Source organism: Fomitiporia mediterranea (assembly GCF_000271605.1).
Source record: "Fomitiporia mediterranea MF3/22 unplaced genomic scaffold FOMMEscaffold_11, whole genome shotgun sequence".
NCBI lineage: Eukaryota > Fungi > Basidiomycota > Agaricomycetes > Hymenochaetales > Hymenochaetaceae > Fomitiporia > Fomitiporia mediterranea.
In genome coordinates, this window is record NW_006760396.1 from 1,128,745 (window position 1) to 1,151,654 (window position 22,910).

General features: G+C 46.8%; 8 protein-coding genes and 1 non-coding gene across 9 annotated transcripts; 7 read left to right on the forward strand and 2 right to left on the reverse strand.

Annotated features, from left to right (window-relative positions):
• Positions 1-1,193: 1,193 nt before the first annotated feature.
• On the forward strand, positions 1,194-3,115 carry FOMMEDRAFT_112825 (O-methyltransferase; the record flags this gene model as incomplete). Its single annotated transcript, XM_007270009.1, has 10 exons — positions 1,194-1,457; positions 1,509-1,583; positions 1,637-1,691; positions 1,753-1,873; positions 1,927-1,980; positions 2,042-2,268; positions 2,327-2,475; positions 2,537-2,591; positions 2,649-2,917; positions 2,972-3,115. The coding sequence occupies exons 1-10, from the start codon at positions 1,206-1,208 to the stop codon at positions 3,113-3,115; spliced, it is 1,401 nt and encodes a 466-aa protein (XP_007270071.1). The 5' UTR covers positions 1,194-1,205.
• A 1,880-nt stretch (positions 3,116-4,995) lies between these two features.
• FOMMEDRAFT_93185 (FAD/NAD-binding domain-containing protein) lies at positions 4,996-6,940 on the forward strand (the record flags this gene model as incomplete). The annotated part of the gene is made up of 6 exons (XM_007269869.1): positions 4,996-5,126; positions 5,183-5,273; positions 5,402-5,852; positions 5,902-6,456; positions 6,519-6,656; positions 6,732-6,940. 6 exons carry the CDS (start codon positions 4,996-4,998, stop codon positions 6,938-6,940), a joined length of 1,575 nt encoding a protein of 524 aa, XP_007269931.1.
• Positions 6,941-7,031: 91 nt separating this feature from the next.
• Positions 7,032-7,916, reverse strand: FOMMEDRAFT_160209 (uncharacterized protein; the record flags this gene model as incomplete). Its single annotated transcript, XM_007270010.1, has 2 exons — positions 7,032-7,520; positions 7,878-7,916. The coding sequence occupies 2 exons, from the start codon at positions 7,914-7,916 to the stop codon at positions 7,032-7,034; spliced, it is 528 nt and encodes a 175-aa protein (XP_007270072.1).
• Positions 7,917-8,213: 297 nt separating this feature from the next.
• On the forward strand, positions 8,214-10,869 carry FOMMEDRAFT_127949 (cytochrome P450). Its single transcript, XM_007270011.1, has 16 exons — positions 8,214-8,253; positions 8,305-8,556; positions 8,610-8,742; positions 8,797-8,982; positions 9,038-9,186; positions 9,238-9,353; positions 9,408-9,528; positions 9,586-9,599; positions 9,660-9,826; positions 9,876-9,898; positions 9,951-10,032; positions 10,096-10,230; positions 10,296-10,439; positions 10,493-10,597; positions 10,656-10,775; positions 10,830-10,869. Exons 2-14 carry the CDS (start codon positions 8,370-8,372, stop codon positions 10,569-10,571), a joined length of 1,536 nt encoding a protein of 511 aa, XP_007270073.1. The 5' UTR covers positions 8,214-8,253; positions 8,305-8,369; the 3' UTR covers positions 10,572-10,597; positions 10,656-10,775; positions 10,830-10,869.
• A 213-nt stretch (positions 10,870-11,082) lies between these two features.
• FOMMEDRAFT_31043 (uncharacterized protein) lies at positions 11,083-13,821 on the forward strand (the record flags this gene model as incomplete). The annotated part of the gene is made up of 1 exon (XM_007269801.1): positions 11,083-13,821. One exon carries the CDS (start codon positions 11,083-11,085, stop codon positions 13,819-13,821), a length of 2,739 nt encoding a protein of 912 aa, XP_007269863.1.
• A 440-nt stretch (positions 13,822-14,261) lies between these two features.
• Positions 14,262-17,692, forward strand: FOMMEDRAFT_127959 (uncharacterized protein). Its single transcript, XM_007270012.1, has 4 exons — positions 14,262-14,321; positions 14,388-14,515; positions 14,574-14,871; positions 14,925-17,692. Exon 4 carries the CDS (start codon positions 14,955-14,957, stop codon positions 17,664-17,666), a length of 2,712 nt encoding a protein of 903 aa, XP_007270074.1. The 5' UTR covers positions 14,262-14,321; positions 14,388-14,515; positions 14,574-14,871; positions 14,925-14,954; the 3' UTR covers positions 17,667-17,692.
• A 362-nt stretch (positions 17,693-18,054) lies between these two features.
• FOMMEDRAFT_148609 (uncharacterized protein) lies at positions 18,055-20,943 on the forward strand. Its single transcript, XM_007270013.1, has 2 exons — positions 18,055-20,428; positions 20,492-20,943. Exons 1-2 carry the CDS (start codon positions 18,133-18,135, stop codon positions 20,860-20,862), a joined length of 2,667 nt encoding a protein of 888 aa, XP_007270075.1. The 5' UTR covers positions 18,055-18,132; the 3' UTR covers positions 20,863-20,943.
• Positions 20,944-21,083: 140 nt separating this feature from the next.
• On the forward strand, positions 21,084-21,166 carry FOMMEDRAFT_t65. The gene has a single exon. It is a non-coding gene; the product is annotated as a tRNA-Ile (tRNA).
• Positions 21,167-21,632: 466 nt separating this feature from the next.
• FOMMEDRAFT_160211 (uncharacterized protein) lies at positions 21,633-22,794 on the reverse strand (the record flags this gene model as incomplete). Its single annotated transcript, XM_007270014.1, has 4 exons — positions 21,633-22,265; positions 22,336-22,470; positions 22,522-22,626; positions 22,741-22,794. The coding sequence occupies 4 exons, from the start codon at positions 22,792-22,794 to the stop codon at positions 21,633-21,635; spliced, it is 927 nt and encodes a 308-aa protein (XP_007270076.1).
• Positions 22,795-22,910: the final 116 nt, after the last annotated feature.

The window sequence follows — 22,910 nt, forward strand, 5'->3', positions numbered from 1 at the left end:
GGCTCATATCTCAGGAACTACTAGTTCAAATTATCTACTTCAAAGCATGGTCTTATTCTCCTTATGTAGGAGCAACTTTTTTTGGTTTTCATTATAGTATATATTCAACCAATCAAAAGATAGAAAATGCATGTTTTAGTATTTTTGTCTGCTTTCACTCAATTTTTACACAAGTTTTACTATATTTCTTGGACAATTGACTATAGAATACAATTTACAGATTAAAAAATAAATGTGTTGTGCTTGAGTTATGAATTAATTTAGGGTGTTGCAATACTTTTGACACTCACTGTATGCTATTGAAAAGCTCGATGCCATGATTGATTAGTTAGTATTTGTAATACAACATAAAGACGTAAATAGACCTCACAATCCGCCGAGAAACAGAAGGCCAATCCGGAAAAGGTTGTACAGTGAAAGCCACTGGCATGCTTTGCTATGGAAAGTAGTCCATTCCGCGCTCTGCAGCACACAATTGAAGGCTCTCAAGGGTGGCACTTGTTTCGAGATCGAGATCCCCAAAGAGTTCGACTGTCGCTTTGACTTCCCAAAGATCGTGACTGAGCAGACGTGTTATAAGCCTGTGTTTCTATGGTCCGGGCAGAACTTTTAGAAGCTGCCGAAGGTTCGAGTGGCATACTGCATTGCGCGCCAAATGAAGTTCTCAGATCAAGCTCTTAGCATTTCTGTGCTATAAATACCATCGAATGATCAAATCTTCACTTTATGCGTCTGGATCTCATGCATACGAATAGAGAGAAAGTATTTTCCCAAGCTTAATTTGGGGTACCATGTGCATTTAAAGCTTCGCCCCTGATGCTGATGATGGAACTTAAATTCGGAAACAAATTTATATTTCGAATTTACTGAGAGACGAAGATTGGTAGCCAGAATGCACAGGCTGGGTTGCTGTAGTCGGATTCTATGATACCGAAGGCAAGAAGAATAGTACATTTTGTAACTTCGCGAGGCATGCCTTATCCTTTCCAAATCCGCAGGGAGAGATGGGAATTAAATATTTTACGGAGTATCAGAGAGTCGTCTTAAAGGGAATGAAATCTACTGGACATCGCAGACTAAAGGCTTCAGAACCGCCGAACATCTTACGCACTTTCCTCGTCCGTTTCCACACTTCTTATCGAGCAATCTTTATAAGCGTCTCAACATCGGCGCAAGAGACATCCTCCTGATCTCGACACTCCGCCATGACTGACGACTTGAGGGCACTTGGGAACATTATTTCTTCGGCTATTAACAGCATATGTGCAGTCTGCGAGACGTCTGGAAAGGAATTCCCTTCTCTCAATGACCCAATCCATGCGTCCGAATTCACGCCTGAAGGAATCCGTAATGACTCTTCCGTCGCTCTGTCCATTAATCTCATTAGGGCAGCAGCAACACAGTTGCTCGCGACTGTGACCCCGCCTGCAGCTACCATGACACTCTCGGCATTCAAGGTACTTGTACGCAAGCTATACTTGTCCCGGAAGCTAACGAGACTTATTCAGTATACGTTACCTGCAGCACTCGGAGTTGCAGAGGCGGGAAACGTAGCAGAGATCCTTCGTGATGCAGGCCCAGACGTATTGAATTATTTTATCTGTATACACGAAATCCTGACACATACAATATGCAGGGATTGCATATTAACGAGATCGCTGCTAAAAGCGATATGCACCCGAAGAAACTTTGTGAGCAAAAGTCAACTATATTTCGGATGCTTCAAACGAACGCTCACCTTTCCATCCTAAGCGCGCATTTTACGTTACCTTGCGACCGAGCACTGGTTCCGCGAGATAACGCCCGATGTTTTCACGAACAACCTCCTTTCATCGCTCCTAGACTCTGGAAAGGACATCACAAAAGATTTCGAGTACGTCTGGCTCGCTATATTAGCCATAATATGAGGTAACGAGACATCTACAGTCCGAGTACCAAACACGATAATTCCAATGGAATGTCAGCCTTTGCAGGCTACGGGTGCGTATCATGAATGTGTTCGTCTCGCGACTTCCGGCATAGATTTACACTGGTTTATCAGGGCTGATGAATGCATGAAGTCCGGTTCATACCTAGTCGAGGCCATGACTGATCCAGACATGAAATTCTCCGAGGAGCCTAATTCTGCCGGCTTGCAAAAGGTTCTGAAAACATCGGAAACAATTTTCGAATATCTTGAAAGGCCAACGGAGCATTTCCGCCGAAAGAGGTTTGCGATTGTAATGGCTACTGCCAACAAGATGCATACGCCAGCATCAATTTTAGCAGGTATGAAGCAGTATCACTCGGATGGGCGGGTATAACACGTATGTTAACCCTTTTCAAGCCTTTGACTGGGCCACTTTACCAGACGAAGGCATCGTTGTTGATGTCGGTGGAGGGTTGGGACACGTCGCACTTGAAATTGCCAAGGTTTATCCTAGACTCCGGATGGTCATCGAAGATAGGCCACTCACAATTGAGGAGGCAAAGCGGGTACGCGTTTAAATGGATGGTTTCGTTCTTAGTGGTTCATTGAATCGTTTTCCATTGACAGTTCTGGCAGGAAAATCTTCCACAACACGTTTCCAGTGGTCACGTGCACTTCATTGGTGCTGTCGCCTTGTTTCATTTTCTCCCTTGAATGTCATGTACTGACACATATGCAGGGACGGACTTTTTTGCTGCTCAGCCTCAGCTACCTGGTCCTGTATCCGTTTTTATCCTGAGGATGGTCATTCACGACTGGTCTGATAAATACGCGATCATGATTTTGCGTCGACTTCGGGATGTGGCAACTCCTTCAACTAGGCTCATAATAATTGACCATATACTCGATTATGCATGTGGGTCTCAAGATGAGACAGAGAAGCCTCCAACCCCTCTTCTTGCGAACATGGGAGGCGCAAATGTGATTTCGTATTCTGTGGATCTTGCAGTGAGTACCCATGCGGTCAGAATCCATGTACTCAAGCTCATGAAATGGCAAAAGGTGTTTGCTGCCTTGAATGCCGGAGAACGCACAATCGACGGATTCAAGAGCATTCTGTCTTCCTCTGGATGGAAGCTTCAGGAAATTAGAAGGAACCCAAACAGCTCTATATTTAAACCTGCTATCATCTCAGTTCCGGTGTGAATATGATGCTGCAACGGCAGTATTGCATTCTGCACGATGCTTCTTGTACTGCCGTGCACTTGGCTAGTCCAATATTTATGCGAAAAGATATATCGGATTAAGCAAAACGTGACTCGAACTGGAGGTAAATGATCTCTGATTGAACAATGGTAGTGTGAACTATTCTGTGATATCGTAATGTTGCAGGTAAAATCGCCCACACGGTCGTATGATAGAATCACAGTGAGAAGGCCGAGGGACTCTCGAATCTCTTATAAAAGTATCCAGTGAATGCGCTGGAGACGTCGCCGCAATTAAACATTTAGTGTCGACTTCTTTTTTAAACTTGGCGCATCCGCAGATCAAGAATATACACGAAGAAGCAAGGTCTTGTTTGGTAAGGCAACGAGGCGCTGCACATGAGAATTAAAGAGACAATATTCTTCCACCCGTGCGTCGAGATTGAAGACATCGCAAGTATAGAGGTAGGATGTTTTGACTGTAGAAGAAAGGATTGAAATCGGTGACAACCTTCTCATAGTTGCCTTTTGCTGACCTCACTATTCAGAGGCACACGAATGCTGAGGACGTGGAAATCGGAAGCATTGGCTGATTAGTCTTCTTTGATTTCTGACTACAAAGTATTGGATGCTTGTGAGTGGAGCGGAGGTGCGGACAATACTGCCATGTTTTCACTGTCAGATAGGAAGCTTTCAGGATAAAAATGCACATTGGTATGAATCAAGGGTACATTCTTTTACTCCAATTCTAAAGTTCTAAACCTCGGATATGCAACTGAGGTGCTTATATTGTGAAAAGCTCTCCCAAGGTATCATTCGCCTTGATGATAACTCGGAGTAGATCCTTGCAACAATACACGCTTGAGAAGTATGATGTAGAGAAGCTCAATGAAGGTCACCTTATCGCAACTCTTTCAAGCAGGTTGGTTTATGTCTTGATGGAAGAACAATACAGATGTCGTACCTAAGTGCTTACTATCCGAATTTTTCCATAAGGCTCAAAGTCGCTCGGACTTGTACTATACAGATATTCTAATTTGTATAGTATGTGTACTAGTGAAGGCCATTGAAATGAGACTGTCAAGCTTAGTCCGTATATTCATTCCTAGTAATCGGCATTGTCTTGGAAATGTGTTGGTACAATGGATATCCATGCAATAAGGGCTAGCCAATCCAATCATTATCTGTTTCTTATACTGGTGATTTTGATATAGGTCACCAAATTGACATGATTTGCACTGTCCGCTGTACTGAATAAGATAGCTTGACAACATACGATAGGTTAAGTGATTCTTGACAGCACATATATACAGCATATGGAGTAGAGATACAATATGGAAGAATCTTTACATAAGAATTCGATAGAAGATTCCCATAGTCTCGTAGTGCGTTCTGCCGTTGTATTATAAAATAATTTGCTCTAAGGAAAAGTTAAACGTAGCAGCGAAGCAAAAATGTTTATTAAATTAATCCAAAAGTTTCATCAAGTGGATGCAATAGCACTTTGATTTAATCATTGCATCTTCTTCTGTCTAACTCTAGAATATCAATTTCCCTTGCGATTGCAGGCAATCCGATTCACCATCTTCTCTCAGCCCATCGACCCTTACAGACATCTTCAAACCATGCGTTATCTATTTCAGTACATCTTTCGAAGCCAAAGAACTTGACTATTAAATTTTTCAGACGTCTTTCGAGGATTTGTGTTGAGTTCTCGGGTGTTTTAAAAAGTAGGCTTATAAACTTCGTGATGAATGCTACTGAACGCTAACAAGCACTAACCAACAGCAGCATTGACAATCTCCAGCCTTTGTTCGTCTTTACTCTGTAAGCCGTCATTGCGTCTAGCAATCCTCGTACTGACTCAATCGAAGTAACCTGATGCCCTCTGAAATCCCTGGGACATGTACAGTCCTCGTAGTTGGCGGTGGTCCCGCTGGCTCATTTGCTGCTGCCGCCTTGGCAAGAGAGGGAATTGATGTAGTCCTTCTCGAGGCCGATAATTTTCCTAGGTGACCTTATTTTTCGTAAGTTATGGCTCCGATGATAGACTGTCTTTTCCGTGTAGGTATCATATCGGAGAGAGTATGCTGCCTGCCATGCGGCACATGTTTCGTTTCATCGACGTTGACTCTGCGTTTGACTCCTTTGGGTTTATCGTAAAGGTACGAAACACGTACAAGTTTTCGAGGTGCAGTTGACTTACTCTTACATTGACTGATCAGAATGGCGCTGCGTTCAAGTTGAATCAGCATAATCGCGAAGGATGTCAGTAACTTCCGTTTAGAACAGTATGCGTGTTACTGACATTATGATGAATGTCCGGTTGTTAGACACGGACTTTGTCGCTGCTGGTGGACCGAACAACTACTCTTGGAATGTTCTGCGCTCTGAATCGGACAATATACTCTTCCGTCACGCAGCGGCCAGTGGAGCAAAAGTCTTCGACGGAGTCAAAGTGACTGAGTTATCCTTTAAACCCGATGATGCATCCCATCTCGGACGCCCGATCCGTGCTTCGTATATGTTCAAGTCGAACGGGGAAACTGGAGACATCACGTTTGACTACATCGTCGATGCGACCGGACGAGCTGGTCTGATGTGCACGAAGTACTTGAAAAACCGGACATACAACCAATCTCTCAAGAACATAGCAATTTGGGCGTACTGGGAAGAAGCAGAGATGTACGGCAGTGGGACGCCCCGTGAAGGCTCACCGCTAGCTGAGGCCTTGATAGGTATTCGATTTGAATCCTCCCACTTATCACATAGCTGAGCATTCAATAGACGAATCCGGCTGGGCATGGATTTTGCCTCTGCATGTTGGGGCGTCTGTCGGTATAGTTATGAACCAAGAGCTTGCCAACAAGAAGAAACGTGAACACGATCCGCCGTTGTCAAGCCAAGATTTCTATTTGGAGCAACTCAAGCTTGCGCCAACAATTCTGTCCTTCCTCAAATCAGCGAAGCTGAAGACTATTGACGGTGATCAGATGGTCAGGTCTGCTAGCGATTATAGTTACTCTTCAGGTTGTTATTCTGGCCCAGGGTTCCGTATCGCAGGAGATGCTGGTGCTTTCATCGACCCCTTCTTCTCGTCGGGAGTCCATCTTGCACTCACTGGAGGTTTGTCAGCCGCACTGACGATTTGTGCGTCGATCCGCGGCGACTGCACTGAAAGTGAAGCTGCGGAGTGGCATACAAAGAAAATAGGCTCGAGTTACACCTGGTTCCTCATGGTGGTCCTTGGCGCATATAAGCAGATGAAATCGCAACGAAATGCTGTTCTAGCGGATATTAATGAGGACAATTTTGATCGAGCGTTCTCATTTATCAGACCTGGTAAGCCCATCTCTTTTGAAGAAATGCTCTCGCAGGATTCAATGATCGTAAACGCTACCAAGTCATCCAGGGTGCAATCGACGTAGATGAGCATCTTTCCGCTTCGGACTTGTCGAAAGTGATAGACATCTGCGCTCGTGCTTTCGAACCAGCACACAACGAGTCTCGCGAGGCCGTTCTCAAGAAGTTGAAGACAAAGGGTATCATCACTGAAATGGACGGTGAGATCACAATCATTGCTTGCTTTCTGATGGAAAACTGATGTGCATGTGCAGGGAACAATCCTCATGTTGGCATGAATGGCCTTGCGGAAAACACGTTGTCCAACGATGAGAAAAGCGTATTGGCATATATTAATGCCCGCGGGATGTTAGGGACGAAGGATAGAGCTCTTACGATGAATGCATTCGCCACAGACACTATTGAAGGGAGGAGGCCTCGACTTAAGCAAGGAAGTCTTGGGCTCGAACTTGCAAATGCTTAAATAATGCTTTGCGGATGTTCAGGCAGTAGCACGAAGTCTTCTCCTTGGCAATCTTTTGTCGCAGTGATCCCGTAAATAATTTTCGCGGCGGTTAGATCTGCCATAGAACACCCTGAAGTGTTCTAATGCAGATACGTTGCGTCCCGTGTTGACTTGTGCATCCTGTGAGGTCAAGTGAGTTGATATCATATGATGGTTCGCAAAAAACGCCAAGTCTTCCCGTTTTGCCGAAGGAAGAATATTGAAGTGTTAATACTGGAGAGGTTCGGTATCCTTGGAACAGCGCTGATCTTGAGACAGCGCTGATGGTAGGTCCTACGTCGCATCTTTCTGGGTTTCTTCTACTTCGCGAAGCGCCATATTGATAGTAACATTGAGATCCTCGGTGCAACGCGGCCCTGCGCGATAACAAGATGCGTTCCTTGGCGGCGGCGCTGAGATACTCGCAACGCATGGTGAGAAGCGTTCGAGAGATGGATATCATTGGCATGACCCTTCTCATGCGGACAAGCGAAGGTGGAGTAACGCAATTAAACGCATCCCAGTCTGGGACGGCGTTTTTGGTCACAGAACCCGATGTCTAGGTCGTACTGGCGTGAAAGAGCAACGTTAAAACTGGGAAGAAGAAATTATTGAACTCACGGGATTGGAATGCGCATACTCATTCTCCCCGACTCAGTGTAAAACCTTCGCTCGGATCTTGAAGGAAGTGCAAAATGTTTAAGTTGAACGTCTTCTGCATTGCGATGATACGCCCTCCGTTGTCGCGGTGAGCTAGGTCGTTAAGGAATTCTTCAAATGACAATTACTGGCTAGCTAATTTAAAGCAGTCCTTTTGCAACGTGCCCGAAGGTCTCATGGCCTTCCTCCGTCAAAACAATCAACATGGTAAAATGCAAAACGTCGAAACGAGACTGAGAAAGCAAATCAAACGCACGTGATGAACTACTGAAGATCTCCCGCTTATGTCAGCCATTGAGTCGATCCACGTCTCGATCGACTGTTCACAGTTCAGTGTTCTGTCCACTGTCAAGAGCCGATATCCCTTTAGACTGCTCGGTACTTGATGCTAAATATTCATTCAACTTGTCTGATTATCTATTCATAATGACGCTGTGGTCTGCTCCTCTTGGTCGGCTTAAGAAATAGATGTACCAACAAAACGAAAGCAAATGGCCAACGACTGAATGCCACCGCGCATATTGACGTCAGCACAGTCTCGAGGCATGGGCTTCTCGGCGGATAAACCATTCTCCTCACAGTAATACTCAAGCAAAACACGATGCTTACAATTGCCGTCATATGGACAATTTGTGTGCTTTCTTGAGTTCTTCCCGGTCTAATGATCTCACGGTCATCCGCAGGTCGTCGGAATGCTTAGAGATATGTACCTAGCGTCAGGCGGAGCGGTTCAAAGTGGCACTCTGCAATGGACGTCGTATCTGCAGCTGTTCTCGGAGGCGTACTCGCCATTCTCGTTGTGTCGCTAAGTCTTGCGAGTGGAAGGCGCTCAGACTTACCTTCTGGACCGAAGGGCGATTTCATTGTGGGCAACTTGGGTGTATTGCTCTCAAAGTACCAATGGATGAAGTTCTCTGAATGGTCTAAAACATTTGGTACGTGGTTGTTGCTTTTTATATCTGTTGCTCTACTTGAACTTCGTCTGCAGGCGATATCATGTATCTGACAGTCCTCGGGCGGCCAATTGTCGTCCTAAATAAGCTTGAGCATGCGAGGGAACTCATGGAGAAGCGTAGCGCGATATACTCTGATAGGCCTCGGATGGACTATATTGTCGAGATGTACTGCATTCCATAACTTGCGGACTGGAAGTTTCTATTGACGAGTATTTTCAGGGTGAAAGTCCGCTCCGTCACATTCATGCCGTATGGCGATACATGGAGGTTACACCGTCGACTCCTGCAACAGTATCTCAATCCTCGTGCAGTACTCGCATTTCGTCCGCTACAGACAAGACTGGTCCGGGATTTGGTCCAAGATCTTTATCTGGAACCGGATGCCTTCTGGAGACATATCAAGCGGTGCGCAACATATATTTCACACCGTTCATGAGGCTTACTGAGAACTTTTTATCAGCTTTGCCGCTTCTGCCGTCCTTTCAGCCACTTACGGATATCAGGTCGAACGTAGAGATGACCCGTTAATGAAGCTCAACGAATTCTCGGAAAATGCAGTAGCCAGAGCAGGCCCTCCAGGAACGACACTGGTGGATCTGTTTCCTATTCGTTCGTCTTCCTTGGTTGCTTTCATTTCGTTTTGACTGAGGCAATGTGCAGTGCAACATGCACCTTCCTTTCTCCCGGGTTTATCGTTCAAGGACTATGCATTAGAGGCGCGCGTCGCATTAAAGGAGATGCTGGACCGTCCATATGAGACGGTTAAGCAGCAACGGGTAAAACGCTTGGCTCCTCGTTGATTAACGCTACTGATGCTTATCACCGGACAGGACACAGGAACGGCAACGCCCTGCCTATTAACTCATATGCTTGATGATTATGAACAACAAGGAGCTGACGATAAGCAGCGCGCGGAAGCAATTAAAGAAGTCTGTGGGTCTATGTATCGAGGTGAGTAATTGGATTACCGTTGAAGGCTCATCTCGATTTATTTATTCGACGGTTCAGCCGGCGTTGGTACCGTGAGTTTAATAACACTTCTCAAGCATTGTAATTTTTTTTTATAAACGCGTAATGCTTAGACTTCTGCGGTGCTATATACCTTCATGTTGGCGATGGTTCTATATCCACGCGTAGCAAGGAAAGCGCAAGATGATTTAGATGCTGTCCTCAGAGGGGAACGCCTGCCAACCTTTGACGACCAGGATTCTCTCCCCTATATTACTTGTATTGCGAAAGAATGTTTGCGGTTAGTATTCGTCATTCTCTCCATCTTATGTATACTAACAGGATATTAGATGGGGCACCCCATTTCCTCTTGGTATGCAACAGTATCATAAGTTCTCGTCCTTGCCTCCAAGACAAGTCGGTAGGTATTTCCCATCGAGCAATAGAAGAAGGTGAACTAGAAGGGAAGTACATTCCAAAAGGTTCAATGATCATCCCGAACGTATGGTGAGTCCGTCCAGCGACGACATTCTCACTGTACTCGATGACATTGATTTCATCCAACTTCAGGCAGATGATGCATGATGAACGTAACTACAACAATCCAATGGAATTCAATCCTGACCGCTTCATCGCGAAAACGGATGACACGTTTTTGTCCTCCGTACCGGATCCTGCTTTGGCTGTATTTGGTTTTGGGAGGCGGTAAGACACTCTCATCTACATCTTGACTCGTCCTAAGTGAATTTGACTCGTCTTTCTTCTCGAAGCATCTGCCCAGGGCGTCACTTTGCAGAAGCGGACATCTGGCTGGCTATAGCTAGCATTCTTACTGTGTTCGACATTCGGCCTGCTGTGGACGATAAGGGTTCGGAAATCTTACCAAAGCCTGAGTTCACGTCTGGATTGAATAGGTAAGACTTCGTGTGCATTGATCACGTTGTGTGCATAAGTAAAACTGGCATAGTTGGCCGATGGAGTTTATGTGTCGAATCATTCCTCGCAACAAGAAAGCAGCTGTTCTCGCTAGGAATGCACGGGAATGAAAATTCGCTCACATAATGATATTTAGGTAATTTGACCTATTTTATATGATTGTGAACATGACTGCTGACATCTGTTGTTTACAGGCTCTATGTAACCTGCTGCATGTATCTAAACAGTCTACATGTCCAAAACTTTTTACATAATGCAAAGAAGTTCACGTGTTCTTGAAGGATGCAAGTATGACGTGACTTTGTCTCGGACAAGTAATCACATGTTGGTTAAGTGACGCCCTGGCTGTACATTGAGACTCTTCCCAGGTCACGACGAAGTGCGCCAATCCCATTCCATTGGATGGGTAAAATTTCAGGGCAGTTTTCCATCCCCTTTGATCCTTGAGAGTCAGACTGACTCTTCATTGGGAAGCGCACCGAGGCGCGCAGGAATCGTGAGTCAGGGAACACTGTTTGTGCTGTATAAAGGATACCGGGTTCTGCCCCTGAATCTTCAAGGCTCTCACCTGAGGTTCCATCAATCCCCTCCTCCGTCCTTGCTATTATTCTCAAAGACAAGATGTCGAACGACGCATTCAGTGAGACGCTTCAGTTCATCACGACCGTCAAACTCAACGAGCTCAGTAAAAGGAACGACAAGTTCGTCAAGTACGCCTCCAGAGTCAACAAAAAGGCAAATGAGCATTCCGATAACGATCCCTCTGCTCGTCTTAGAGTTCTAGTCGATGGTCTTAACGGCTGGCCTAATGCTCTCTCGTCCGATTTTAGTTGCCATGACATTCTGCGCTATCTGAAGCAGGCAAGGCACGACCCGGGTTTTCCACCTTCGATAGTTGACGAGTGGACTTGTCAGGCGGAAGCACAATTTGAGCACGAGGGTACGCGATTTGACTTTGCACGGCTGTTCGGCATGCTTCTTAATGACTGGCTCAACTCGAAGTCAATTAATTCTCGAGGAGCGTCGTTGGGTAGCTCGGGTGTCGCCGTTGAAGAGAACGTCACTGCAGAGGGCCAAAAACCCGCATTAGGGGGTTATGAAAAGGTCGATAGGAAGGAGACGGTTGAACAGAAGGCGAAGTTGGAATCACTTATCTTCGAGGAGAAGAAGATAGACGTTGCCGCTCTAAACAATTACCTGAAGGGTCTATTCTCTTCGAAAACAGCGAAGGAAGACCTGGAATATCTGCGGTTTAACATCAGGACGTTTGCATCGTCTTTGAATACTCGGAAGATTTCAACGACAGAGCTCAAGCAAGTGATTCTGTCCGTACTTCAGTCGGATGTTCTCTCGGAGAAGAAGCAGGCGACGCTAAAGGAGTTCTTGCGTAATCCGATAATCATGGAGGAGTTGGTGAGCGTTCTTGACATGCAGCTATCGACGATCAATTCATGGAGTTGGCCTGTCAGTGGCGTCTTACTTGAGCCACGCCGACATCTCAATGGACGAACTCGTTTCTATCTCGATGCCGAGATTCTCACCTGCCTTCTTCTCCACTTCCTCGGTGTGCTCTGGTCAGTCGAATTCAAGTCCGAACTCAGACGGCTCCTGGAGAGTAGGATTTGGAAACAACTACCAAAGAAGCTTAGCCAGCTCGAGCACCAAAGGAGGGACATATTCTGCGGTAAAGAGAGTTACTGCGTTGACGAGGTTCGGCGCAGGTACAACGAGGATCATTACTTTATGTGCCAGCTGCCGTCGAATTTTGCAGACCTCACTGACCATTACAACGAGAACGATAACAATAGTCATGTCCCACGCACTATCCGGTCACTGAGGGGCTCCGACTCTCAAGGCCCTCAGTTCGAATCTCCCGTTCACTTGAAGCAGTCCTTGTTGCATATACTCTCAGCGGACGTTGCCTTCAACAAGGCGCTTCATGGCCAGTGTACTGTGGTGCGTACAGATCTCGAATGGTTCGGTCCGTCGTTGCCCTTCGATACCATCACAACCGTCCTTCGCTTCTTTGGCGTCCCCAAGGAAAATGTCAAGTTCATGAAGGCCTTCTTGTCGTGTCCAGTCATGTTTAAGGGTGATCCGTCAAACGAGGCACGCGTACGCAAACGAGGAGTCCCGATTTCATATGCGTTTAGTACGCTCTTTGGAGAACTAGTGATGTTCATCATGGATTTTGCCGTCAATCAGAAAGCTGACGGGCTTTCCCTTCATCGTATTCATGATGACTTCTGGTTTTGGGATTCGAGTTCCGAACGGTGTGCAGTTGCTTGGGCGGAGATGCAACGCTTTTCACAAGTTGCAGGTTTGACGTTCAATTCGGAGAAGACTGGGTCAGCCGTCGTCGGAGGCGATGAGATGCACCCTGGTCTGCCTCGCGGTGATGTGCGATGGGGATTCCTGCGTATGGATGCAACACAGAAAGGGCAATTCATAGTTGATCAGGACATGGTGGATAAGCATATCGAGGAGTTGCGCCGACAGCTAGCGGCGACGTCGTCTGTGTTCGGCTGGGTTCAAGCATACAACAAGTACATTGCGTTTATTGTTCGGAACTGCGGTGCGCCCGCAGTGGTGTGGGGCAAGGAGCACATTGACAGTGTTATCGATACGATTGCTCGCGTTCAGAGGGCACTCTTTTCTGTTGGGTCAGATGGTGGGAACCAAGCTAGCTTTGCGGGTGCAATCTCAAAGATGATCGAAGATAAGTTCCACATATCAACCAAGGATGTACCTTGTGGCTGGTATCTCTGGCCCAACGCGGCAGGTGGCCTCGAAGTCAAGGATGCACTCGTTGATTTGTTTCTCGTGCGGGATGGTTTTGGAGTGGGCTCCGTTGAGAGCACAATCGAAAACGCTTCCTGGAAGGATGAATGGGAGTATGATAAGGCGAAACGACTTTGGGAGAGTGGAGAGACGACTTATCGTTCTGCAAAAATCTCTAGGATTTCTTCAAGCACCGCGCCCGGCGAAGACGCTATTGTCAAAGCGAACGATCCGTTCTTTTCGTTCGACGAATTCAAGAAGGGTCGCGAAGAGCGTGGTGAATGGTGGTGTACCGCATACAAACGGCTCCTTGATCGTCCACAGAGTTGCTCCGTAACTCTTACACCAAAGCTCGAGGCATCGTTGAAGCTACTCGGTGATGGTATCGGTGCATTTGGTGGGTCTGATGGTGCCATGTCTGGTTGGAACTCGCTTCGGCCGTACTGGAAATGGATCATCGCGCTGCATCATGATCAAATGGTGAAGAAGTTCGGGAGCTTAGCGGTTGTAGATCCGACTTCTGTCCCTGTGGGTATGGTATCAGTGTTCAAGAGTTCGCGTATGAAGTGGGAGCAGTAAAAAGATATGTAACGTTAGTCATGCTTCTTCCCCTGCCCATGTATTCTAGACCAGCAAAATAAAATAGTATACTTGCAATCAAGACTATTTAATCAGACATTTCAAATGAAACAGGAGAAATAAGTATGTAACATATCTTCAGGGAATATAAAAACTGCTTGCTATTCTGTGATTTTGGGAGGCGGTGAGGCACTTTCGAGGTGTTCCATTCATTAAAAATTGACGCAGTCAGGTAAAATTCCCACAACGATCGACGCTGCAGTATAGGGATAAAATATGCTGTAAGCTTACTGAGTAAGGCAGCGTCGATCGTTGCTGGACAATCAGCTGACTGAAATGGTCAATTTCTATTTTTCTTGCATCCACCTAGGTGCCTTGACTCATTCGAATATCCTGCCATACTAGCATTCTTACCGTGTGTGACATTCGATCTGCTACAGATGAACTTGTAGGTCAGAAAGTCTATCAAAGGCGGGATTTAAATCTGGGTCGAATACTACGTAGGTAAAACTCGTGTTGTTCATTAATCTTAATTGTATCGAGTTCTTTACCCACTCTTGACGTAGTTCACAGTTGCTCCATAGGAGGTCATGTATCGAATCATTCCTCGCAGCGATCAAGGAGCTGCTCTCGTTACCAACGCCTGAGAATGCCGCTCCGCGTTCACCGACCGTGGCGAGCCATTCGGGTATTGGTAGGTATCCGAATATTTAGGCTGATATCCTTTGTGGTATTTACAACATTTTAAATAGGTCCACTTGACCCAAGATAGGCAATAGTTCCTATAATAGTAAAGCGAAAAACGTTGCAACTCTGTCTTATGACCGGTTCAGCGCTTATCCAGGCACTTCAACGACTAAGACGACTCCCTGCAGCATCCTCTGACTCGATCATAATCAAACTATCTGTCTCTATATCAAGTTTACATGCCGGGAAAGTTCTCGATCCTTCTGCCATTATATGAAGGACCGATTGGTCCAAATGAACCCCCGTAGGTGAATTTCGTTCCAAGAGAACGTACGGGCACTGGAATTGTGAGCGGTATATAAAGTGTGCTGTTCCGTTGTCGATCTTTCAAACCCTTTAACCCTCATCTTCTCAAGCCCTTACATCCCTCACGTACAACGATCAGGATGTCGAACGATGCCTTCAGCGAGACGCTTCAGTTCATCACGACTGTTAAACTCAATGAACTCAACAAGAGGAATGACAAGTTTGTCGAGCACGCATCTCAAGTTACCAAAGATGCAAGCGAGCACGCTGGTATCGATCCTGTCACCCGTCTCGAGTTGCTGGTAAAAGGCCTCGATGCTTGGCCCAACACGCAGCACAACAATTTTAGCTGCACTGATACTTTGCGTTATTTGGAACAGGCGAGACGTGACCCGGGGTTCCCGCCGTCGGTGATTGAGGAGTGGATTCGTCAGGCGGAAGCGCAATTTGGGTTTGAGAGCACTCGTTTCGAGTTCGCTCGGCTATTTGGCGTGCTTCTCAATGAATGGCTCCATTCCAAGTCGTCGAGTTCTCAGGATCCGTCGAAAGGCACAGGCGATGATTCGAAGCACGACCAGGATTCATCTGGCGAACATCCTGAGAGGAAAGAGACGAATGAACAAAAGGAGAAGCTGGAGGCACTCATTTTCGAGACGAAGGAGATCGACGTCGCTGCGCTGGAAGAGTATCTGAACGGCTTGTTTACTACCAAGACAGCTAAGGAGCAGCTGGAATCTATTCGGTCGCGCATTAAATCTTTCGGTCAGTCCTTGGCCGAACGGAAAATTACGATAGAGGAGTTGAAGAAGGTGATTTCGTCTGTGCTGCAGGCGGACGTTTTATCCGACAAGAAGCAAGTGACGCTGAAGGAGTTTCTTCGCAATCAAATAGTCATGGAAGAGCTTGCTGATGTGCTCAACATGCAGCTTTCGACATTGAAGTCCTGGAGTTGGCCTGCTGATGGAGTTGCTCTTGAGCCCCGTCGCCACGTTAACGGGCGTGTACGCTTCTGTCTCGACGCAGAGATTCTTACCTGTCTCCTTCTCCACTTCCTTGGAATGCTGTGGTCGGTCGAGTTTAAGAGCGCTCTCAAGCAACTCCTCTACAGTGCAGTTTGGAGCCACACACCTAATAAGATGGCTGGAGTCGACCGTCAACGGAGAGACAGGTTCTATGGGAGAGACGGGTTCAGCGTTGACAAGTTCCGCCACCAACTATACGCTGACCACTTCTTCATGTGCCAGTTACCATCGGAGTTTGAGGAGTCTACCGATCATTATGCAGATGACACTGACGAAAGGCGTCGTGCCAACAACGTCCCGCCTTATGCAAAGCCCAATTCTGGTCTGCGATTTGACTCACCTGTCGATCTGAAGCAGTCTCTATTGCACATTTTGTCTGTGGACGTCGCCTTCAAGAAAGAGCTATACGGACAATGCGCGGTGGTGCGTACAGATCTTGAATGGTTTGGCCCGTCGTTACCGTTTGCTACCGTTACGACGATCCTTCGTTTCTTCGGCGTACCCGAGGAGAATATCGAATTCATGCAGGCTTTCCTCTCGTGTCCTGTCACGTACAAGGACGATCCGTCCAAGCCAGTGCGGGTGCGTAAACGCGGAGTCCCGATTACGTACAGGTTCAGTACGCTGTTTGGTGAACTCATCATGTTCATCATGGATTTTGCTGTTAATCAGAGAGTGGACGGCTTGCTTCTTCATCGCATTCACGATGACTTCTGGTTTTGGGATGCAGATTCTGAACGATGCGCAACTGCATGGGCTGAAATGCGACGCTACGCAGAAGTGGCTGGCCTCAATTTTAATCGTGAGAAGACTGGCTCAGCCGTAATTGGCGGTAACGCAATGCATAGTGGACTTCCCGACGGTGACATACGATGGGGCTTCTTGCAGATGGATCCTTTGCAGAACGGGCGATTCCTAATAGACGAGGAGATGATTAATAAGCACATCAAGGAAATGCGACGACAGCTGGCGGCAACCACGTCTGTATTTGGTTGGATCCAGGCTTACAACAAGTATATCGCATTCATGGTGCGCAATTGCGGGCATCCGGCAATAATATGGGGACGGGAGCACGTCGACAGCATTATTGATACGATTGCACATGTCCAGCGCTCCCTGTTTTCCTCCGAAGTAGATGTCGCGAGCCAGGGAAGCTTTACCATTGCAGTTTCGAAGACGATCGAGGATAAATTCCACGTATCCACCAAGGATGTTCCGTATGGCTGGTATCTTTGGCCCAATGCAGCGGGTGGATTGGAAATAAAGGATGTCCTCATAGACTTGTTCCTTGTAAGGGATGGGTACCGTGCAAAGTCGGTCGACAGCATTTTCAGGAAGGCCTATCAAAGGGATGAGTCGGAGTATGACATGGCAAAGAGAAGATGGGAGAGCAGTGATTCAAATGACAGAATGGCGAAAGTCTCGAGGCTTTCCTCACATACAGTACGTGGTGAGCTTCCCGTCGTTGATGCGGATGATCCGTTCCTCTCTTTTGAGGAGTTCACAAAGGCCCGTGAAGAATGTGGCGACTGGTGGTATACAGCGTACAAGGAGCTGCTTGAGCGTCCAGCAGCTTGCAGTATCGTTCGTACCCCCAAACTGGAAGCTTCGTTGAAATTGCTTGGTGATAGTGCTAGTGCGTTCAGCGGGTCCGGAAACAATGCAACATCGGGGTGGAGCTCGCTTCGCCCATACTGGCAGTGGGTTATTGCACTTCATCACGACGAGATGGTGAAGAAATTCGGAGGTTTGGCAGTTGTAGAGCCAACGTCTATCCCGGTGGGAATGGTGTCTGTATTTAAGGGTTCACGGATGAAGTGGGAGCAGTAGAAGCATGTAAAACTACTTCATTGCTTGTACTAGCCTTGTATTATAGACTCGCAAAAAATGATGTTGTGCTGCAATCAGCCGTAGTGTTTGATCTTAGCGACTGGGAAAATAATGTGCAAACAGTGCAATTATGGTAACAAGGAACAGACATGGTAATCACTTAATTATAAGCGACGTTACATAGTATTCACGTGACTTAAACTTAGCGGTTCTCGGCTCAGCTGTACTCAAGTTGACTCATAGGCTATAACAGGGTTCAAAATGAGCATCGCATCCTCGATGAGTGTCAGACTGACTCTTCATTGTGGGACACATCAATGCCTAGGATCGTGAGTCATTTTTTTGTACTGGAAAGGCGTATAAAGGACACCAACTTCTTGCCCCGAAGCCTCAAGCCTCGCGCCTGAGGTTCCATCAACCCGCTCTCTTCCGGTCATTCGCTAGCCATTCTGTGGTGAAGAACAAGATGTCGAACGACGCATTCAGTGAGACGCTTCAGTTCATCACGACCGTCAAACTCAGCGAGCTCAGTAAAAGGAATGACAAGTTTGTCGAGTACGCATCTCAAGTCAGCAAAAAAGCAAATGAACACCCCGACATTGATCCTTTGGCTCGTCTTAAGGTGCTGGTTGATGGTCTTGACGGCTGGCCTGGCGCTCTCTCGTCCGATTTTAGTTCCCGCGATGTCCTGCGCTATCTAAACCAGGCAAAGCGCGATCCTGGTTTTCCGCCCTCGGTAGTTGACGACTGGACTCGTCAGGCGGAAGCGCAGTTTGGGCACGAGGGCACGCGATTTGACTTTGCACGGCTGTTTGGCATGCTTCTTAATGACTGGCTCAACTCGAACTCTCGAAGCACGTCGTCCGGTGTCGATAGTGTTACTAGTGAGGAGGTCGTCACCACAGAGGGTCGACAGCCCGCATTAGGAGATTACGAAAAGGTCGATAGGAAGGCGACGATTGAACAGAAGGAGAAGTTGGAGTCACTCATCTTTGAGGAGAAGAAGATAGACGTCGTTGCTCTAAATAATTATTTGGGGGGTCTATTCTCGACGAAAGACACGAAGGAAGAACTCGATAATCTGCGGTCCCGCATCAAAAAGTTCGCGTCGTCTTTAAATACTCGGAAGATTTCGATGACGGAGCTCAAGCAAGTAATTCGGTCTGTGCTTCAATCGGATGTTCTCTCGGAAAAGAAGCAGGCGACATTGAAGGAGTTCTTGCGCAATCCGACAGTCATGGAGGAGTTGGTAAGCGTGCTTAACATGCAACTATCGACTATCAATTCATGGAGTTGGCCCGTCGGCGGAGTCTTACTTGAGCCGCGCCGGCATCTCAATGGACGAACGCGCTTCTACCTTGATGCAGAGATACTCACTTGTCTTCTTCTCCACTTCCTTGGCATTCTCTGGTCAGTTGAATTCAAGTCCAATCTCAGACGGCTCCTTAACAGTAGGATTTGGAAGCAATTGCCGAAGAAGCTTAGCCAACTCGAGCACCAGAGGAGAGATATATTCTACGGTAAAGAGAGCGAGTGCATCGATAAGGTTCGGCGCAGGTACAACGAGGATCATTATTTTATGTGCCAGTTACCGTCAAATTTCGCAGGCCTCACTGACCATTACAACGAAGACGATAGCAAGAGCCATGTTCCATGCAAAAAGCGGTCGCGGAGGGGTATCAACTCCCGTGGTCCTCAGTTCGAAACCCCTGTTGACCTGAAGCAGTCCTTGTTGCATATACTCTCAGCAGACGTTGCCTTGAACAAAGTACTTCATAGCCAGTGCACTGTGGTGCGTACAGATCTCGAATGGTTTGGCCCGTCGTTGCCCTTCGACACTGTTACAACCGTCCTTCGTTTCTTCGGCGTCCCCGAGAATCACGTCAAGTTCATGGAAGCCTTCTTATCGTGTCCAGTAATGTTTAAGGGTGATCCGCCAAATCAAGTACGCGTACGCAAGCGTGGAGTCCCAATTTCATATGCGTTTAGCACTCTTTTCGGCGAACTCGTGATGTTCATCATGGATTTCGCTGTGAATCAGAAAGCTGACGGGCTTTTCCTTCATCGCATACACGATGACTTCTGGTTCTGGGACACCAGTTCCGAACGCTGTGCGGTTGCTTGGGCGGAGATGCAACAATATGCGCAGGTCGCCGGGTTGAAGTTCAATTCGGAGAAGACAGGTTCAGTTGTTGTCGGAAGCCATGAAATACACCCTGGCCTACCTTCTGGTGATGTGCGATGGGGATTCCTGCGCATGAATGCAGCGCAGGAAGGGCGGTTCATCGTCGATCAGGACATGGTTGACCAGTATATTGAGGAGTTGCGTCGGCAGTTGGCGGCGACGTCTTCTGTGTTCGGATGGGTTCAAGCGTACAATAAATACATCGCGTTTATTGTACGTAATTGTGGTGCGCCTGCAGTGGTGTGGGGAAAGGAACACATTGACAGCGTCATCGATACGATTACTCGTGCCCAGAGGGTACTCTTCTCTACCGAGTCCGACGGCAGGAACCAAGCCAGCTTTGCGGGTGCAATCTCAAAGATGATCGAAGATAAGTTCAACATATCGACCAAAGACGTGCCTTATGGGTGGTACCTCTGGCCCAACGCGGCAGGTGGCCTCGAAGTCAAAGATGTGCTCGTTGATTTGTTCCTCCTGCGGGAAGGTTTTGTGGCAAAGTCCGTTGAGAGCATAATCAATCTTGCTTCCCGGACTGGTGAACAGGAGTATGACAAAGCGAAGCAATTATGGGAGAGCAGTGAGTCGAGCCATCGTTCTGTCAAAATCTCTAGGATTTCTTCAATTTCTGCTCCCGGCGAAGACGCTGTTGTTAAAGCGAATGATCCATTCTTTTCGTTCGAAGAGTTCAAGAAGGGTCGCGAAGAGCGTGGAGAATGGTGGTGCACGGCGTACAAAAAGCTCCTTGATCGTCCACAGAGCTACTCTGTCTCTCTTACACCAAAACTGGAAGCATCTTTAAAGCTTCTCGGTGATGGTATCGATGCGTTTGGTGGGTCGGCGGGTGCCACGTCCGGTTGGAACTCGCTTCGGCCATACTGGAAATGGGTCATCGCGCTGCATCACGATCAAATGGTGAAGAAGTTCGGAAGCTTGGCAGTCGTAGATCCAACGTCTGTCCCTGTGGGTATGGTATCGGTGTTCAAGAGTTCGCGTATGAAGTGGGAACAGTAAAACGTACGTAGCGTTAGGCACGCTGCTTTGTCCTTGTATTATAGAGACCTTGTATTATAGACTCTAAAAATAAAGTATCACCACTCGATTTAAACAATTATTCAGACAGTCTCTAATTATATTAGAGAAGTAGCAGACTAATGACTGTCGTAACACTGCACCGTCTACAAATTTCCTTATTTATCAAAATCTTATACAACTAGAAGAATATCAAAACGAATGGCCTCTTAACTCAGTTGGTTAGAGTGTGGTGCTAATATATTAGTATACGCCAAAGTCGCAGGTTCGACCCCTGCAGGGGCCAATGACTCTTTTTTCATGAGTGTATGAACATGTCTCTTATATCCTTTTCCAAATGACCATAACATCACATATATTTCAGTACCGTTCTGAAGGAGTAATTGACACGTGCTACGTTCCGAAGGTCAGCTATACTCTTCGAACATTATTGTATTGCAACCATGGTGTAACAACCGTACTATTACACGTTATTGTTGCCTCGATTCATACCTGACTGTATTACAGTTTTGGATGAACAAACATCTGAAGTGGCAGCCTATAGGTAGTTACCGGGAAGCACAATGTTGGTTGACATTCTACACGCCTTATTCATATAGTTCGACTTATTTGACTTTATTGGTATAACATGACATTGTACACAAATGGTATTTTACTTAAGCATCTAAGATGAATAGAAACGAAGGAGGTACTTCTTAAAAACAGAATTAGCAAGGCGTATTCAAAGTATAGTGTGAAATTTTGCGTACAGTTTAGAGAGGGACACCCCCGAACATTTCGCAACCCTCCAGCTTCCTGATCATATCAATCAAGACAGCAATGGCAAAGTTGCTCTCTAAAGTCTGTAATTTGAATATCGGACGTTCAAACACGTTATCATCGTTATTATCGTCGTCATCTGCACCCCTATTGCCATCTCGACTAATGATATCCAACTCGTCTCTATCTGAGACGCCTGCAGTAGATGAATCGGTGGATGGTAGACTAGCAGCCGGTTCGAATTCGCGGTCGTCTTCACTGTCACTGTCTGGAATGTTTACGAAGTCTTCCCTGAAGAATTTCTGAAATGTCCACCAGTCCCCAGCTGCCATAATGCCTATCACGGTCTTGAACGTGGGATGGGCCTTGAAGAATATCCTGATTTGCTTCACGAGGTCCGAGCGCGCTTCTCTAAGTGCATTGTAGACACTCTGCCTGGATGGGTCAACAGGAGAACATTTGATTTCGCCTATAGCCACGAGCCTGCTATATGGCTGGAGCTCGACTTCTTCACCATTAATCTCTATCGTTCGTCTTCCAACTTGACGGATAATACCAAAATCTGGTATGCACGACTTCAGGCGCTCAGTCCCGTCGTCTACCTCTATCGTGCGTGTTATGCGGTACTGGTGGCACATCGTAAGAGAGCTATAGCAGTCAATATTCCTGTTGATTGCAATGTCCCAGGTCAAATACCATACGTATTCGTGACCACGATGTCTGTCGTTCCCGGATGCTCGTCGAAGCAGTTCCTGGTGGATCTCGTTCAACTCGATCGAAACTCTCTCCTTTGTATTCCAGTTGGTACATATTTGATGGACATTGGGGAAACTAGACACGTAATTAGTGAATCGTTCAAATAATAATATTTCTTGGACTTACGTCGGCATGGGGAGAGATATGTTCCAAGCGCCTTGAATGCTCAAGATTTGGCGGAAGGACTAAAGAGAGGGAGAGGTAAATGGGGCTACCATACCACACGGTAGCCTACAGTGAGACGTCAGGATTTTATAGGCAAAGCAGAAAGAGGATCGGTGGCTTGCATTGCTCCAGGTGGCTAAGGCGAGGGTGTTTTGGTACAAAATCTGACTAGCCCAACACCTCGCGAAAAGTTAAGCGGTTATCGTGATATGCCACGTCTATCTTGCCATGCATTTTTGTGGCCGATCTTTGATCTATTCATTACATTCTGGCCGCAAGCTTCCTGTGTGATGGAACTTGAATCTAATGGAAGGAAGGGGCACATGGGGCATTTCACAATTCCTTACCTT

Coding starts and splice junctions, on each gene's coding strand:
- FOMMEDRAFT_127959 (XM_007270012.1), top strand. CDS start 14,955: ATGTCGAACGATGCCTTCAGCGAGACGCTTCAGTTCATCACGACTGTT.
- FOMMEDRAFT_148609 (XM_007270013.1), top strand. CDS start 18,133: ATGTCGAACGACGCATTCAGTGAGACGCTTCAGTTCATCACGACCGTC. Junction 20,429..20,491: donor GAAGCAATTATGGGAGAGCA/GTGAGTCGAGCC, acceptor CTCCCGGCGAAG/ACGCTGTTGTTAAAGCGAAT.
- FOMMEDRAFT_127949 (XM_007270011.1), top strand. CDS start 8,370: ATGGACGTCGTATCTGCAGCTGTTCTCGGAGGCGTACTCGCCATTCTC. Junction 8,743..8,796: donor ATGGACTATATTGTCGAGAT/GTACTGCATTCC, acceptor GAGTATTTTCAG/GGTGAAAGTCCGCTCCGTCA. Junction 10,440..10,492: donor TTCACGTCTGGATTGAATAG/GTAAGACTTCGT, acceptor AAACTGGCATAG/TTGGCCGATGGAGTTTATGT.